The sequence below is a fragment of the Neopelma chrysocephalum genome, unplaced genomic scaffold (assembly GCF_003984885.1).
Source record: "Neopelma chrysocephalum unplaced genomic scaffold, ASM398488v2 Primary Assembly neopelma1_59, whole genome shotgun sequence".
Taxonomy (NCBI): domain Eukaryota; kingdom Metazoa; phylum Chordata; class Aves; order Passeriformes; family Pipridae; genus Neopelma; species Neopelma chrysocephalum.
Window position 1 is genome coordinate 13,017,315 of NW_020897714.1, and position 19,818 is coordinate 13,037,132.

At 36.6% G+C, this 19,818-nt stretch overlaps 1 protein-coding gene across 2 annotated transcripts in view; it reads right to left on the reverse strand.

Moving 5' to 3' along the window:
* CDK17 (cyclin dependent kinase 17) overlaps window positions 1-19,818 on the reverse strand; it is a 90,597-nt gene that overhangs the window by 17,393 nt on the left and 53,386 nt on the right. For both annotated transcript variants that reach the window (XM_027679925.1, XM_027679926.1), the window contains 2 exons: window positions 17,560-17,693; window positions 529-654 (listed from right to left, as the gene is read on the reverse strand). In XM_027679925.1, coding sequence (XP_027535726.1) covers window positions 529-654; window positions 17,560-17,693 — 260 coding nt within the window. The remainder of the gene's footprint in view (window positions 1-528; window positions 655-17,559; window positions 17,694-19,818) is intronic.

The window sequence follows — 19,818 nt, forward strand, 5'->3', positions numbered from 1 at the left end:
TATTCATTCGTTCTTTTAGGAAATCACATATGCTTTAAAACAACAACAACAAAAATGCAAAACACCCATTATCATCTCAACAGCAATTCTGAGAAAGAAAATTTGTTATCCAATACAAAAAGAACAGTAAGGAGGATCTGTCTTCATATGATGCTGCTTTAGGGCCTTTCTACTATCATATGAAGGCCCCAGCCCTGACCTAAGACTGTGTAGCCTATTTGCTCAAACAGATCATCCCTGCTCTAAAAAGCAAAAGGATTTAAGCAGTTTAAACTCAACTCAGGAGTTGAGTTTAGCCACTGTTTCCATGGGTCAAGACCTTCAATGACAAATGACAGGACCAAGATTGTAAGAGAAAAATGAAATGAAGTTCTTAATTGGATTTTGACAGGTGTATGCTGACGTTCAGGACATAAAAGCCAAGGTGCAAATGAAGCTGAAACATACCCATGGAATACAAGCATGTGGAGTAAATGGATTCCGAAGACCCGAGAGGTTGGTTTAGAAAGGCAGATGCATTACACTTACTAGTGATGCTCTACGAGAACGTCGGCTCATGGGTTGATCAAAGGGCGGGCTGTTGATCTGCAACTTTTCAAGATAGACATCAGGTATCCTGATGTCAGCGGGCAGGGACAAGCGCTTGTTCAAATCCTGCAGCAAAGAATGTTGAAAAGAGAAGGGTCAAATACAATTCAGAATTTTGTCAAACATTTTTTAACACTTGTAGTGTTATTGGTTTTCCAGTATTACTATTTAAAACTGAAAGATTTATACAATTAAAAATAATCTCACAGAAATTGCTTTTAAAAACATATTCTCCTCTAACAATACTTCAACTTGCTTAGATAACAGGTTAGAAAAAACCAAACCCTGTGTAAACTCATTAATCTAACAAGAGGAATGAAATATTAAAATGCAATTAATTACATTGTGGACAAACATATTGAGTTTACTTGGACACTTATACATACCTTGAATACTAGAGACTGAGAATTCAGAGACTTGTAAATACATTTCTTTTCTTATAGCAACTACATTAGAATAACAAGAGATCTCCATGATTCAAAATATATCATCCTCTCTTTCTCTTGACTACTGGAAGTTACAGACTTCCTTCAATTTCCAGTTTTTCCAGTCTTACAAAACAGAACTGCTCCATTATTAGAGCCAACTATAACAAGTATTATTACATTTTTTTCTATTTAAAACTCTTTATTATAGGATCTTTAGAAAATGAAAATGCCATTATATAAAAGCAGTTTTCCCTAAACCAGATTCTGTTTTTCACTAGTAAATTTTTTCAACAACACCACACATTATTTCTAAGACAAGAGGGAAACAAAATCACTTCACATTTCAGCAAATGGGAGGGATAAGATTTCTTTGTGGTGACTGCACATTCTCACTGTTTTTATTTTTAGTTTGGCTTTAATCTCAAACATGCCAGAAAACAAAATACCAAATACTGTCTTAAAATGGTCAGTCACCATGACAGAGATAAAAGGACAACATATCCAAACTCACAAAACATGGGAAGTATTTTTGCAAAACAGCAGGAATTGTTTTTTGGTGAAGGTAGCTTATCCAAGTAAAGAAAATCATGCACAATGTCACAGTATACAATCCACTCCCACAGATTCTACCCTAAAGTTAAGAGGACATCTCTGGAAGCACCACTGTTTTCACACTTTTCTCTAGCACAGGAGGGGAACTCCAGATTTCTGCTGGTGGAGCTCAGATTTAATCAATACTGACCTGAGGGCAGCAAGGCATTCTGTAAGTTACCCTTTTCTATCTTACCAATCACCTCCAGATGGGCATCCTGAGCTAAAATGTTGGCAGCTACATCCCAGTTCAGTTCCCCTCAGGCTTGACCATGTGCTTCTACTCATGTCTTTGCAGCAGCTTTGAACTATTTCAGCATGCTAAATCATCAAGAAACTATCTCAGGCGAAGTGCAAAAGCTTCCTGCCAGCTTTGTGCTCCAAACAGGTTCAGTGTAAGGTCACACAAGCTCACAGCCTGAACACAGGGCAAGAGAGGCAGGGCAAGCCCAGGAAGCCGGCAGCCAAATTGGCTTAGGCTGACAAAAGAACTGGCTCATCAGACTTTTCAAGACTCGAGATCCTGATGAACTACTTGCTAAGCTTTCAGTGATGAGAACGTATTTGAACCATGTATATGCATGACCTGTACACATACCTGGAGCAAAAGCTAAGCAAAAAGTATTGGTTAAAGATACATACTTTGAGAAAAATCTATATAATTTGGCAATTAGTTGAATCTCAGGTAGGACTAAAGTGTTAATATATATCCCCCCACAATGATTTACATATGCTATTCACTATGGTCACTGGATACAGGCAGAAATTTTTAGAGATGCCAGCAAAGCTCCAAATTCTGGCAGATGATCCTCCTTTTCTCCTCTTGCTCCTCACACCTCCTTAGGTACAGAGCACAAAGTCTGTTAGCTTCTGCTTGGCTGCCCAACATCAGCTTCTTTGCATAACTGAAAAAAATAAGTGTCTATTTCTCATTTGGTATAGAATTTAAAAATTTTCTTTAAACAAAAAAGTGCTGTTCACAGACAGTTCTGACCAACATTTTGAAGTTAAATCAAAAGAAAATAAAAGGATAGCTCCGTTTTGGCAGCTTCTAGTTTAAGTTTATTAACTCATTTTCAACTTGAGTATTTCAAATTTTTCAAAACATTGGCAATTTGTAAAACTGCCTGTGTGGTATTCGGGAGAGTGGTGGAACTAACTAATCATAACAGGGGCTAGAAGTATTCCCTACAGTAAGCTGGCATTTTCCACTACAATATTTTCTTTCTTTTTTGCCAGGCTCTGCAAATGCCATTTTTGTAATAAGCAACTAAAATTCAGTGAAGCTAAAGTCATCTGAAAAGAGAAATGCCTCTCTCCTACTGAGGAGGGCTTCAGATCATGAAAAAAATAATTTCATCCCATAATTTACTGCATTCTTCAGAAAATTCTGGTAGCCCTTCAAAACAGTTGAGCACAAAGGAAGGTGTGCCATGTTGACTTAAGGAAAGCAGCTTTGACATCTCACTGCAGAGTAAAACCATGAGACTGCTGGAACAAGACAGGGATGACAGAAGAAGGAGCAGCGTTACTCTACTCCACCTTCCTATTGTAATACTAGATTGACACTGGGCCAAATATCCTGATTTTCTTTTTCTGATGGCTCAAGAACAATTTGGTAAATACCAAGACAGCAGAAGAAAAGAGCACTGAGCTGAATTTTTCAACATAACCTTCTGAACACAGTAGATATCATCATTATCCTATATACTCTGTGGCAAAATAGCTTTCTCCTACTTCTATCCATTAACTCTTATGGCACAGAAAGCTGCTATGTAGTGCTCTCTTCTCACTGTCCCACAGTGCTTGTTTGACAATACTTATTTTAACACAGTGTGTTTCTAGGGATTTTAACGGAGAATGTTTATAGGGACACTGAAATCACAAACCACAACTCAAAGGCCTCATGAAATACTGAGCTGATTGTACCCCAAAGCTTTCAATCTGCATGTTCTCTCCTCTCACAGCACTAATTCTTAGTGCGGCCACAGTGGTGCTTCAAACCTAGCTCCACAGCCTCCAAGAAGCATTTCCGAGCATACAAAGTCGATGGGCATATAGGAGGAAGGAAGTAAAGGTAGCCTTTAGGCTGTGATGGCAATTTGAAAATTATGCCATTAACTGTGCACACTGCCTGCCATCAGTAAACACATAACGCTTCAGATGGAGAGGAAGGGAAACAAGTCTAAGATTCTTTAAGACTTCCTTACTTTGAAGCCCAGCTACCATAAAAAAATAGAGATAATATTTTCAGTACCAGAAAATATTATAATGGGAGATATTTGTAAATCTATTACATAATTCCTGTTCCTTTATTCTCTAAACCTCTGCCTATGCCATTTTTGCAACAGGCAATTGCAATAGCCCCCATGACTTACTTCAGACATCCATATGACATCCTCAGTTCTAAACTGAGCTTAAGCTGTAAACTTACATTTGGTGCTCCACAGTAGGTAATACAGATACTGTTTGAATGTAAATAATTACTACTGCAAAGGCCAAAATCTATTCCAATTTAGGTAAAACCCCCACAAACACTACTCTGCTTTAACCACACAACAACCCTCATATCCCCACCCCCTGCAATGTCTGTCTTTAAAAAAAACTCAAACGCACCACAACCTGAGGGGGAAAGTAAGGAAAAATTTTTTTTCAGAATTGTAATACCTGATTTTAATAAAATTTCTCTACTTACACTTGTAATATAATGGACTATACATGATAGTAATCGTTCTTTTTTCCCCTTAAAAAAAAAGTATTAAGTGCTGGAAGCCTGAATTTTTGTCACGTTGTAAATAAAATCGAAAAACTATCTATTCTCCTTAACTTCTTTGAATTGAAGAAAGGTTCTTTTCTGTGACAAAAACATAATGATTTTATGGAAACTGCAGCAGGTACTTTATAGATTTTTCCTCCTAACGATTTACACTACTATTCTATTTGCAATACTCATGCACATTTGGCTGTGTTGAAATGCCAACCAAGCCAAGACTTCTTTTTTAAAACCATGTATTAAGATTGCTACCTCCCAGCCAGAAACCTTTTATGACACCAATATTTGAAAGATCATAGAATCATAAATAAGAAGTCTTTTTTGTATTATAATTATCCTTTATCTAACTGCCTAAAATAGACAAAATTAAAGAAAGTAATTTAGACTGGAACCCCAGATATCTGAAAAATGGAAATTATTGTTTCTTGTTCCTCTGTACCACCTTAATTCCTCCCAGTTTTTGCAATAATTGAAGCTGCCACCTCTTGGGAAAAGCAAGCAATTATAATTAAATGCTATACAGTAACATGAAAGGGAATTAATTTGATGTGCATGAGAGGAATAAGGATAACATTTCCTAGTGGCTAAACAGAAAAACTGGAAACCGAAATCACATCAGTCTGACACAGTTGAAAAACCCAGTTAATTTAACTGAGATGACATTAAAAGAAAAGTAAAAACCCGACCACACACCCACCAATTTTGAGCCTTAAGTTCAAGATCAGGCAGTCTGCTGACACTTGGGCAACCTGGTCATCTGATGCCAGCACGAGACTTACCCTCCCACTGTGGGCTGACCCCGGTGTACAGTCAAGCCTGCACCCAGAGGAGCACCCACTCCCTGCTCCCGCAAGATGCAGAGAAGACAGAAGGGTGGTGAGGAGATTGTGGGTGTAGGGAATGATAGGGAAAGCAAAAGCTGTGTGCCCAAGCAGAGTGGAAGAAGGAACTGATTCACAGCTTCCCATCAGCATGCAGGTGGTCCATCTGTTTCCCAGAAAGTTGGGCCTCAGTATGCATGGCAGTGGCTCAAGAAGTGGAAGACAAATGTCCTCCCTTCCTCCCCCATTCCTGCAAATGTTCCCCCTTCCTCCCTCCTACTCCCAGCTTTTATTGCTGAGTGCCATGCCAGATGGTACAGAATAGCCCTTCGGCCAGTTTGGGTTGGCTGTCGAGCCCAGGGGAGACCTGTTTCCCTGCTGGTGCTGAACAGCCCTTACGGAGAGGCTGCCCTTGGAGTATGAAGCCTGGAGCTGCGTGTTAGATGCAATTTCCAGCTCCGCTCCCTCACTCTGCTTGCACGGCTATCCCACCACAATCCCGCCATTGCTGCTTTACTAGCAGCAAAACCTGCTCTTCCAAACCCCACAGTTTGCTGCTGTTTTGGTGTGAACCAGGCTGCGGTGCCAGCAACAGTAGGAAACAGTGATTTTTTAAGAATTTCTAATTCTCTTAAATCTCTGCAGAATTCCGTGAAACAATGAAAAAGAGACTTTCTGGACAAAGGACTTCGTCCACACTAATTTCAATGACCAACTGAATGCAATGACCTGTCAGCATCTCTCATAAGAAAAAAAACAAATTAAAACCAAGAAAGCTTTTATAATTGAAACTATTAGGACGCTGTTAAAAATGCAGGCCATTAGATGATCTTGCTACAATGCTGTTAAAAGAATAAGGAAGCATGTAAAATTAATGGCAGGACTGAGTTTTCCCATCCTCTTTAACTTCAGATACTTAAAAGTTTGAGACAGTCAATACTTCAGAGTTAAATGTTCATTTTTAACACTAATTTTGCATCCCTTTATAAATGTTCTAAATTTTTGTTTAATTTTTAAAGGTAGTAAAACAGAGCAACTCTCTATGTTATTTTATACATCTTTTCTTAAACATAACAGGTGTGTAAGTGGTGTACACAGACCCTCAACTATGCAGAGGGAATCTGGGTACATTCCTTTATAACTCTTAAGAAGCAAAGGTTTACTGGAATGAGGAACCTCAGCTTTTAGGGACAGTAAAGTACTTCAGGTAGAACAAACTATCTTTAAAAAAATTAAAATTATATTATTTTCTTGCATGTCACTTAAGATTTGTTTCTCCAAATGAGGTCTAGATATATGAAAAAGCTTTTGTCAATTCATAGCATTTTCTAGTTAATTCCTTTATAGTTATCTTTAGGTTCAACTTGCAACAAAATGTATCAGTGTGGTACTGTAAATGCTGAAATGCCTAAGGTTAACTGTATGTTACTTAATGAGCTATTTTTTGATCCAGTTCCGGACTATACTCTGGAGAGCATATTCAGGTACCATTTGATTTGCCAGGGAAACCAGAATGCTTGTGGCATTTTCCCCCCTCCTTCTAAAACTTAAAAACACATTTTCTATCCTCATAAGCAATGCTTATTCTCAGCTTTGCTTTACTACTGGTATTACTGGCAGAGAAATGCAATCTATTTTTATAATTTGTCTGAAATGAGAATCACATTTGTCCTACCCTGCTTGATGGCAGATAAACATGTAAGCACTTGTGACACTAATATCACTTTGTTTTCTGTGGAGATAAACTACCCTAACTTGTGCTTGTCTTTACCATCTATTTCTAATGCCAGCTACAGCAAATGCTCTCAGAAGAGCTACAGTTCGTGGAGCCTTTTCTTTCATCTGGCTAGCACCCAACTGTGTTGCTGTAACTTGATGTGCATGTTCTGACTACCACTGACTACTTACACTTGGGCACAACTTAAATGCTGTAGGTCCTGTGAGCTGAGGAATTTAACATTATAGAGTAATGTCTTCTAAATTAAAAATGAACAAACAAACAAAAACCAAGACCAAACCCCCCAAACTTAGCCTGCTTTTCACACATACTTTATACTAAAAACCAAAACTCCTAACATTTTTTTATTTCATTACTTATAGTCCTCTTTTGGATGGCCTAAAATACTCTTGCAAATATCAGCTTCTTGACTTGCCACCAATAGTAAACCATTCCCAAGACTTTAATACTAGAATTTTGTTATCACATTCTGTTTTTCACATCTGACTGTCGAACTTCTCCTTTTCTACTTATCCTTTTCTCATCTCCTATTCTCCATAAAAAAAACTTACCAGCTATTCCCCTTTATAGTTTCCTGACTTGACTCATAAAATATTCTTTAGTGTCACAGCATGACACTTTTCAGAAAGTCTCATTCCTGATCAGCAGATCAATTTTCACTTCTCTTAGACCTTGACAAAAAAGTACATTTTTCCACAGGATAAACCTACTTATATTTGTGAAAACAAAAATGTTTACTTTTCACTCTTTTAATCAGATATTATAACAAAAAACTTCTGGATTTGCTTAACTCACCTTTTTTTTTTTTTTGCCAAGATGCACTTACTTCACTAAATTTCACCAAAGTTAAAGAAAGATGTACCTAACACAGGACAGAGAATGTTTGAACTCTACATGTTGAAACTGCTCGAAAAAGAAATAATTTGAAACATTCACACTTTTTAGTCTGTTTTCTGACAACTTGAGTCATTATGTCTTTGACTTACATAGCACATTTACACAATAGATACTAATATTTTTGACAAAACAGAAAAACTACAATCAAAAATAAAACACATAACCAGAAAATTGCCCCAGGGAAGGATTTGTTAAGGTCTTCCTGAACCCATTTTTTACAACACTACAAAAAGCAGAAAAAACAAGGCTACTTTTATTTTGTCCATTATCAAATGTGCCACTTTGCAGACTGCTTCTTTCTTGCTGCAACAATAAGTCTCTTTCAAATCTACTGGGCTACAAATGGCACTGCACTCAAAACTGCAACAAGAGAAGAAAGATTCGTGCCTCTGCCAGTGAAGCAGTAGGATGCAAAAAAAACACAAGAAGGGCAATCCTGTAATACCAAATGACTTGTCAGAAAAACAGGAACGGGAAACCACAATAACATCAGCCACAGTTGACTCTTACTTGAATGTTTCATTTAGCCAACCTAACAGCTGAGTATCTCCAAACCCAGTATTTCCTTATGTGTGGCCAGATGGGTTTGGAGAAGAATGGCCTCTAAGGTGATGATGCAGTGATGTGGTGTAAGAAAGTGAACTATCAGATAACTACTCCTTCAAAACAAAGTGAATAATTATCCACTGATACAAGTTTAGAAGCCAAGAAGGAAGCTGTCTCTGTTTGTCAGTGCATGACAAACTATATTGTCAAGCTACATCATTATATACCAATCCTTATTGCTTTGGCTCTTCAGTTCATTGATAAGTTACATTTCCAGACCAATTGTTACTTTATTATAAGGTAGCAGACAACTTGCTCTCCACCTCTCCCTTAAACTGTACCTTATCTTTTAAGAGTTAATATTGCTAAATTCCAGCTGTAAAATTTTGTTACAGCCTCACGAAGAAAAAAGAATTGTTCTTCTAAGTATACAGCCTGACAGCCAAACAATCCACTACAGATCAAATGAAAATGCTCTCTTGTGTAAGGATTGGTCTGAATTAGCCTTCTCACCAGTTTTAGCAAGGACCAGAGAGACGTATCAGCTGCAACCACAAGCTGTTCACTAGTAACTCACAGTGCTTTTGTTCACCAGAGAATGCTTAATGACATCTACGATGCTACATCATATAACCTTCTATGCAATGCAGTTAAACTTCATTACATGCTTACTGGAAAAAAACCCAAAACAACAACCTTTCCCTCTATTCTTGCCTCACATATTTCAACCAAAAAATGTGTATTAGGTGCTACTTCATGATACATAAAGCAAACAAATTAATTTTAGGACACTTACTTATGCCAGTAAGAATTTAAACATTCTAATATACAACCTTATAAGCATGTACTTATTGCAATATTTTAGCATGCGGAGTTTTTTCTGAAGGTTGCCTTATCAAATTTCAGTGCATTTTTGTCAAATGACAGTTAGCACAGTTGAAGCCAACTGGATCTTCTACGAAACTATGACATACAACAAGACTGCTAGAGGCAAAGCATAGAAAAAAAACTAACCCCAAATCAGAGAACATATTTGTGAAGAACTGTGTTGTTTGGTTACAGCTCTGTAGACCTCTGAGGTGTTGAATCAAAAACACCAGCATACACATCCATCAAAAGAAACCTACAGCATCCTTGCAGGATGCTATTTTAACACCTTTATAAATAGGCCTCAATTACTGTAACCAGAAAGACTATTTTAACAGCTGGGATGAGTTATCTATACCAGTCTTCCTTATATGTGTACAAAACCATCATTCCCCCCTGCAACAGACAGGTTTAGCTATAATTTCATTATGATGGATAAAGTGCCTTCAGTAGAGTGATTTCTATCTGAATACTACATTTTTTCTTTATACTTAAATGTTGTTGTTATTATTTCACTGAAAACATTAAATCACAATTAATCAATTACTATTCTGGTAAACTTGAGGAAAGGGTCATCAAAGAACCTTTTCTTCTGTTAGCAGCAATAATGAAAATATAATCTTAAGACTACCAAGGATCACTGCTACTTCTCGTACCATAAATCCATGCCGGTTTTCAGCCAGTCTATTGAAATGCAACACAATTTAAGAAAGCATCAATCTGGAGCACTGAATCAAGTGGCTTTTTATATTTGGGATAGAATTGACCCCAAATACGAATGCATTAATTAATTAAATCGAGACTTTTTTTTCAATATGCTAATCAAGTACACAAAGCACTTTCAGATATTTATCACAAGATTGAGTCCACAGGCTACTTCAGACCCAGAAGAAATACCACTGACCACAGACAATGCATATTCTCTGCCTCTTCCTCAACATAAACACAGTTGGTCAGATTTGATTTTGAGATGCCAGGAAAAGACAAGGAGCTAAGTGTAATCAGTGAGATATTATTATTAAGAATTCTAAGGTTTAATCTCTATTTTGGGACTAGGTGTCACATTTTTCCAGCACATCTAGTATCATCAACAAGGCAAGGACTTTACTGTAAGTCGTTGAAGAAAGTTATTGCCAATATGTACAGCAGCTATGGCCAAATAAAAATATAAAATAAATAATATAAAAATAAAAAGCACAGAAAACAGGTTAAAGTTAGGGTATCCTTGCTTTAATTTACTTTAGCACCATGAAAAACTTATGAAATGTGCTAAATATCTTTTCAGTAGTATTTGCAACAATTAGTATTTCTGAAGGCACAAAAGTAGAATTACAGGTCAACAGGTTTCTTTCATGTAAGCAGTCAAATATATGAATTCTGAACACTTTCTTTTTCAAAATACTTTTAGCAAGAATTTTCATTTCATGGATATGCTGCTTAGACTAATGACTGGCTGAATAAAAACTGCTCTTTCTCTTTTTTCAAAAAAACACAGGCAGTTTTTTTTATTTACTTTATATCTCCCAGTAGTTTTAGAGGGAAAGACAAACTGTTCAGCACAGAGTATTCAGAAACTGCAATCCAGGAGTTTCTATTCACAACCAATGAAAAAATAAATACATGTGTCATAAAAGCAGTTTTGAAAAATCTGAGAAAGGAGAAATGAAACGCAAATGTGAGACGTTAACTTTCTTTTCATCAAGTGTATAAATACACAGGAAATCTGTGACAGACTATGCCAGAAATAATTAAAAATTATTCTTCTGTGGTTTTTCTTTTGTTTTGTTATTATTTTATTGCATCTCAGAGAGCTTGTAAGGAAGTGAACTTACAGAATATAAGGAAGACTATGAAAAAAAAAAATAATGACAATCCTAAAAAGATCATGTCTGATTTTGTTTGCTTGGCTAAATTATCACCTATCAAGATATCACTCTGTGGCATTAGCCTCAACATAAACCCTGCTGAAATCCAGGGTCTGATGGCTGTTTGACTCAGTGGTAGGTGCTGGGCAGTAATAGAAGCTAATAAAGCAAGCTCTGCCTCATTTACTACTACACGGTCCTGATTTTTAAACACAGATTTCTGTATGTTTTCATCAGTTTCTGTAACATAGTAATAGGAGAAACTGCCCAGAAGAAAAAAGGTAGGATAAATTCATCAGTTTGCCAGACGAATGAGGCAAAGAGGAAGGAAAAAATACCATGAGAAACGAAACAGAACATGCCACTGCAAAAATGCAAACTTGGACCTTTAAAACAATTCTGTGTAATGGTAATTATTAACACTAGCATTCACACCATCAACAAAGTTTCAAGTACCAAACGGAAAGTCCCATGAAGAAACTAGCTAATTCAAAATAAACCAACTTCTTAAATGTGAAAACGGGAAATCTGACCTTCCTGGATAGAAGTGTGGCTGGAGTGCAGGGTATGAAACTGCAACCTATTACTTCTCATCTGATGCATTCCAGTGATTACTAGAGATGTGTTTTACAGATGGCTGAACACATCCAATGTTATACCAGACTACTCCTAAATGGAACTTTAAAGGAAATCCGAGTTATGAAAATGCAAAACCAAAAAAGCATACATTCCCTCCTTATAGAAAGAGTATTGCCTAGTGCAGTAGCTTTTCTAAAGGAAGAAGCATTTGCAAGTGGAATGCAAGAACTTTAGCACCAGGATGACAAAGGTTCCTAACAGAAAGGCAAAAAAAGTATCAATTGCTTATAACAAAGACAGTTACCCTTTAAAAAATCTAGCAAAAAACAGGTTAAAGTCCTCCGTTATCCAAACTGAAATTATTTTTCTTGTTGCAGTGACAGTTTTCTTCTGTAAAAGAAATTAAAGTCTGCTAATCAAACAGATCAAAAGGAGGTCCATCAGTTTCATCAAAACTGTAGTAGTAATTTAGAACAAACATTTGTGGTTTTAGAAGAGGGATTTTGAAATCATCAAGCTTCCTGTGAACTTGAAAGCAGGAGTTTACAAAGATGATAACACATTTTCTAGTGTTACCTTGAAAAAGGTTGAGACAGCTGCCAAGCATAACTGAATGGAGATAATACAGTGACCACTGAAAATCAAAAAAAAGTCTTGATTGTATTTAACTTCAACTTTTTGTCTGTCTAGTACTGAAATCTTCTGGTAGGTGATTACATGCTTAGATTCTCAGAAGAGACAACTGAAGAAAGAGTTATGCATTCTCAGGAGTCGAAGAGAAGGAAGTTAGGCAAAACCCAGTAAATAAGGCAGAAAGAGTTTGCAGCTGCCAGGCACAGAAGAGGGAAGGAAGAAACTTTGCTGAGAGAAGGCATCATGTAGTAATGTCTGCTGGAGATCCATGGGAGCCTCTTGAGGGGCAAGATATGTAGGGCTGAATGCTCAGCCTCTCCTGGATACACTGGCTTCCTGCTTCCAAAACTAATGGAAGGAGAAGATACTGCACTGCCCCAACCAAAAAACCTGTGTCAGTACTGCCATCCAGTCAGCTGTTCAAGCATTTAAGCAATTGAACAGACCCAAGAGTGGCCTGTTAGCACATGTGAATGGGGATCTATAAATCACATTCTAATCTGAAGCCTATGAACAAAATCCTAACACTATGTCAGCTGAAACATCAATTAATTTTGTGGGGTTTTCTCAGGAGAAGGTACACTTACCCAGCTGTACCAACAGCAGATTGAGTAACTAAGACTGTGTCAAGACCCCCAAACCAGTCACAGCCCGGTAAAGAGTGAAGCTAACCAAAAACTTCTTTCTCATCTACACTCTTCCTTTCGGAAGGTGACCAGCACAATGTTCACCTGCTTTACAGCATCGATTCACAGCCTTTGTATTTCTTTCTGTTCAGCTAAAAGCATGACCCTTCAGCTAAACCTCCCAGGGGAGAATTATACCCCATAGCAGTGTGGTAGGAGCAGTCTGACCTGGAACACACTTCTGTCACTAATGTGACAGTCCGATGGATAGGAACTCTTTCTCAGGATAAAGTATCTGGGAAACAGGCTGGTGAACAGTGGGTTATGGCCCTCCGCCAGTTCACATGCTAAGACAGCTTACAGACCTTGGACTTCTGGGAAAGGGAAACAGATGTTTCAATTTGCACAGACTGTTTTTATCCACCACAGCTCTTAATGATGCACTCACTATGCAGTGCATGGGCACAGGGACTCCAGTGAACCCTTACAGCTTGAAACATGAATTTATATTAATGCATTACTGCCCATGTCTTCTTTTCAAGCAAAATCAAAGTGAAAAATGCTTTAAGTTGTAGCTCCATGATCTAGAGAAGTGTTTCTCATTACATGATGAAAGCACATACACTTAAAACAGAGATACACATGTAGTCATTCTTAAGCTGCATTGCTTTTGACACTTGAAAAAATTATTCCATACAACTGTTTTGATAATTTTACTGATTTACTAAGTAATCATTAATATTAGCATGAGAATAGTAGACATTTTAATTGAAACCTAACAGCTGTTTGAAGCCAAACTCCTCACATAATAGATGCTCACACCTACTGTCAGCATGGTTCCTGCCTGAATGAGTGGAAGCAAGGAGAAAAAAAAAAAAAAAAAAAAAGGCAACTGCTTTACCAACAATTTGTACCCTGTGGATTACAGGCAAAATAAACTTTATCTAGGCAACACAGTGAGATTCTGGTATGTTCTCTTTGTTTTCTAAGCACATGATAACAAGAAACAATAATTAAAAAAAAAAAATTTAGAACCTCAACTGCAGTGTTGTCAAATTCAGAAGCAAATGCACACCATCTCCCTGTCTGCAGCAGTCACGCTGGCCTAAATTTTATGTCAAAGGGGGGGGCGGAGGGGGAGGATATGACAAATTGAAAGCTGGTATCTCTATGTATGGAAAGTTTTCACCCCAGCAGACTTCTCACTGCAGAGCAGGACTCTTTCTCATTGCACTATCACCACTTCATATCTAAAATGCTTCATATTTAGGTTACATTGCAGTATGATGACTTCCTATCTAAAGCAGGGCAATTTAAGGTTATGAAATTTCAGCTTTCTATTGCTATGGAGATTCTGCTACAACAAACATGTTTTCCACTTCTCTCTCTATTGTCTATTTTGCATTTCTCTATCTTCCAAGATATTTCCATACAAAAATTTTAGAAACATCAAGTTTTATTTCCCAGCAGAATCTTTCATATACTCTACAGTAGATAATATGTCTGCTCTTTGACAGCATTTTATTTGTAGCTCTGCATTATTTCATTGCAGTGAGGATGGGCACTAAAAATCAAAATGTGTATTCTAATGGAGAAAACATGCCAGGAATATTAATACTCAGTTTTTCTAATTACCACTTTGAGTACAGTATGCATGTTTTCAGCAAGCACTTTAAAAAAGGGTTGAGTTTTTCTTTGATGGACTGATAATTTTCAGAATTCTAGAGGAAGGTCAAGCTAAGCATGAAAAATCTGGTTATATACATGAAGTTCTTACAAGTAAAAAGGACTGTTCCAAGGTTTCAGCTTTACCTGATTCGTTACCTTCAAAACAAATCAGGACTTCTGTCAATTCAGCAGAGAGAAACAAACATATATAACAAAGTAATTATGAACAAAACCATTAAAAATACAGTGAATATTGGCCAAACTAAACACAAAAAAGCACATAGCCATAGTGTGACAGGTACATTCATCTTAATGTGGAGGAACAAGAGTATTGCTTTATCGTGTTTATCCAACTACGTATATTTAATCAAATACATTCTATGATGGATTTCAAGTGGGACTGATGACTTCAGCAGACTACAGCAAAAACACACTGTCACTCATACGCTAATTTACTCCAACATGTATGTATAGCACACAGCTACAACTCAACCTAAATGGCTATAAAGGAAGTATGTTCTTAGGCTACTCAATGATGTCTAGAGATGACAGATCCCCACAAGCCAGCAAAATAAAACTGAAATAACAGAAACTTACTTAACAACAAAGATTGTTTCTTTCTCTTTATATAATCACGTTGATACTATTGAATCAGCCAGCTCCATGGTACAAATCACACAAGGCATGTAGGCATGACTTTTTGCAAGAGGAAACCTTTCTTTGGTCCCCTCAAAGGCCAAGGAAGCAAGCAATCCCGTTCCACAAACAGCAAAACAAGTAAAACTGGGGTTTCTATTGACTTATATCTTGAAACTCAACTCATATATGGATCCTGTGGCATTTAATAAAGTCTGCATCTTTCCTAGCAGTGGATACATTAACAATGTTTCCTGATGCAGAGCTTTTTTTTTTTTCACAGAAATTAATAGAAAATTAGCATCTAAGATTTCTACCCACTTGGCAAAACTGACTAAAAATGACCCACGGGATAAACAGGAGAAGGGAAAGACAGGCAGACGATGTAATCACTTAAGGTCTTTTCACTAAGGAAATCAGAAAGTTGACTGAAAAGATTATTAGTAGAAAGGTATTTTAACCAAAGCTACAAAGATTGTTATAGTTTTCTCCCTCTGGAATGCACAAACAGGTAAAAGTCCCTACTCTCCTACAAAGCACTTCTAAGAAGGAAACTTAAGTCCACCAAAAGTATGTCTCAATGGCAGCATTCTTAAAATTCAGAATTGAGGCTGCTGGCAGACATTAGCATGAAATCTTATGGGAAAAGTCACCATATCAGTACAAAAGGGATTTGAGGGAAACATTGCACTTCTTACAGAATATACATGAACAGCTGCCAAAAAAACATTCCTGCTCTCACTGACTGAGCCAGTCAATAAAGAAATAATGTTAATTTTAACAGTCAGAAACAAGCACTGGAATTTGGAGGAAAACGAGAAAATCAGCACTGCATAAACAAAACTTAGAAGCTTCCCAAAGCCTCTTAAACAGTAATATTTGGTTTGTTACAGAATTAAAGAGGCCAATGAAAAGATGCTTTTATTTGACACCTTATGAAAAACTACACAGAAATTTCCTGAACTTTAGTGAGTCTTCCTGAGTTCTTTTGTAATTTGTTTTAGAGTTCTTGAATTCTAATATAAAAGAGTTTTAATGGTTCTTAGCCCTCTCTGGAAGACTTGACAGATTTCCATTTCAGTTTGTAATTTCATTATGCATCATTAATTTCTGTATTTCTTTCCTGTTTTAAGTGTGCATTTCAAAATGCAGAGGAAACAGACAATGAACAAAAAGTAAATAATCCTTTTAAATAATTTCCTTGATTTTTAGTTTCTCCAGCATGCATTCTGACAATGACTTTTTTCCTTAATTTAAGTATCCCTCATAAACCAATAGGCCCACCTTAGTTCTCCCAAGTAAACTCCAGCAAGCAAACTTGGGAGAATGAAGTCTTTAGATCAAACCCTGAGATTAACTTACAAATTCAGGATTCTGAAGACAAAACCTTCCACGTGCAAGAAATTATATAAATAATCAATACAGCTAATTCACAACATTCTTGGATTCATATCTGCATTACATGCTTGGAGTCTTGGAATTCCAAGCATAACAGAACGCCTCACAAATAAAAAAAGTTTTAGCATGTACACCCCACTGTAACTTATCCAACTCTGTTTCCCAATCCAGTATTTGATATGAGGCTTTGAATGAAGATTTAAAATCTTACAAACTGTGCATATTGCTATGTATACTATAAAGCAGCAACTACAAAATTTTACATGCTTCTGTAACAAAGACATCATTATAACTGTAACTTTTATACACTCAAGAAAAAGGAAGTGTTCTGTTTTAATTCACAAAGGGAAATGACAACAAAGCAAGCACAAGGGTGGCTAGTATTCATAATGAGACTCATAAATAAAGGAAATTATGTGCACAGTTATTCATAAGGTACTTTTCCGCCTTTTGTTTACCATCCTGTAAAGTTCCGTTCATGAAAAAAACAGGAAGAAAGGAAAAGGCTGAAGCAGTCAGGACCACTGCTGCTGTAGCACTAGTTTTGCAAAGATCAGAAAACAGTGTTAAGTAAAAAAAATGTCTAAACCATGTATCTTCTTGAATACATTCAGTGAACTGCACAGAATGTGACAGAATGCTATTCAAATGCTACATTCAAGAAATTCCTCCCAAAAAAACAAGTTTCAAACCATATGTAGATTTTCAAAATTAACAGCTCATAAACAGTGCAAGATAACCATCTTTCTGTGTGACAAATGAGGACATATTTAGTGCAGAATTGAAACTATTTTATGTCAGAACAATTACAGTTAATTGAGAAGACAACCAGTTATAACAAACAATTAAAGCAACCCCCAACTCTCTTGTCAATTTAAATGATCCTTATATGAAAAGTAAATTACCTCCATGGAGATTCGTCTGTGTATCCGGTTTCTGAGACAAACACCTGTGGGAGACTGAACTTCATCAGATGATGTTCCAGAAGCTTGGTCACTTTCCCCATCTGACCCCATTTTCAGATTTTCATGAACAATATCTTAAAAATAATCCAAAGAATTGAAAACAGTTAATCAGCTCTTTTGAAGAGATGGAAAACATTTCAATTGTTACTCCGCTTTGGGTTACATGGCAGAGTCAAAGGCTCATCACAGCCATGGTAGCCTTGATATATACTTTTTATGGCTCAGGAATAATCACAAAATGAACAGGTTTACTTTACAGGACTTCTACTCAGACTTTATCTTTCTTTCTCTTACTTGGACTGCAGCACAATTCAGTTTTCCAAAACGAAAGACAAACATTTCAATACCAATTTTAATTCCCAAAGGCCCTTCCGGCTAAACTCCCTCAGTACCTTTTCTCTTTTAACTGCTCTTGGATATACAACATTACTGAGAATATTTAGCATTTTCAAATCAGAATACCTGATGTTAGTAACCTAAATGTATCTTCAGAAAGCTTTAAAAAAAACCAAAACGGAGAGGTATAGGTGTTATTTTTCAGAAACGACAAATACCGGAACTTCAGTAATAAAATACTCTGGAGTCCAAGTGTGGAGGAATGGGATGTATTATGACTATATAAATAGAGGCCCACAACGTACAAGTGCATTCAGTGGAGGACCTGACATTTAAGAGCAATTAAGTGAAACTTGTGACCTTATGGAGGAATTTACATAACAGACTGCCTGAGTTATGTGATGTTGCAGGATCTTCATGTCAACTGAAATCGGTATTTTTAAAACAATCCTTTGGATTCATCCACACAAAAGAGTTTATTTGTATAATATACATTACTTTTAAGCACCAAAGAATTTTCCAGACTTTGGAAGACACCGTAATGAACAAGAGGAAATCAAGGCGGTGTCATTAATAGCAGAGCGCCAAATGACTTGCAAAAGGACACACATGGGAAATTGGTCACACAAGCAATTCACTATGAGTAATGCTCCATTATTACTTCTGAAATACTTGAACTCAAAATTACTCTAGTGATTAAATACTAGGTGCTTCAAAAACCACTCATTTCCCTGCCCTCTCCTGATCCTTGATATTAAGCATTATCTTGTGCAAGGTAAAAGAGAACCTGAGGAACTAAAAACCTCAACCTCTATCCCTAAAAAAATGCTAATATTAGGAAAACACAGAGATCAATTCAGTCTTACCACCAACACACATGAAAATATTTATCATTTGCAAAGCGTTACAGCAACTAAAAAAAACCCAAAACAAAACAAAAGAGAAACTGCAAGCTTTTTCACTATCAACAAACATTAAAACTGGATTTTCTAGGGGGAAAAAAAGCCATTAGGCCAATGTTTCTTATCAGCACATCTTCACTTGTCTAGTTTGTCTCACATAGAATCATGTAGACTTCAAAGGAACAAATTCTTCTTCAGTACAAAGAATTTCCTTTTACAGAAAACAGAACAGATATAAAAAGAAAAATTAACTCATAAGGCATTAGCAACACATATTTTAACTCAAAATACTGTACTTAAACACAGAAACTAAGCATGCATCGCATGCACAAATCTTTCCAGCAGTGATGTGGATTTATATTGGATTTGATTAAAAATCCACACTGCGTTAGAATTTTCTGTACAAGTCATGCTCAGATTTGGACTGAATAAGAATAATTAACCTGCACTCCTTACATAATAAGAAGCAATCTTTTCTCTTCAAACAAGGTAAATATTCATCAATGCTTCTAAAGGCATAGTTGTTTGAACCACAGGAAAAGATTTCCAGAAAGTGGTTCCTAAAGATCAGCCTTAACTTTAAGCTAAGCAGACAAAATGTGACTCTTTTTTATCAGATCTCTAAGAAATCTTTCTTAACCTCTGTAGTGACTTGACAGCTGTATTTTTAAAAATCTCTAACAAATGGTGGGAAATTATTTTTAGTAATATAAAAGCATAATTGAAAACACTGTTCGCAGCAAAGCTGTTATGACAGTGCTGTTGTATCTGGTAAAGACCACATTCACAGTATCAGTTATTTAATAAATATCCCCTTTTAAATTACAGCTCTCGAGATTCTGTTTGTAAAATGAAGTGTAGCAGCTACTGACAATTGTTCCCCAAGCTATTTATCCTCATATTAGCACAAGCTCATTGATTGGGCCCCAAAGTCTATTTTCTTTATGGAAGCTAGGTAAGA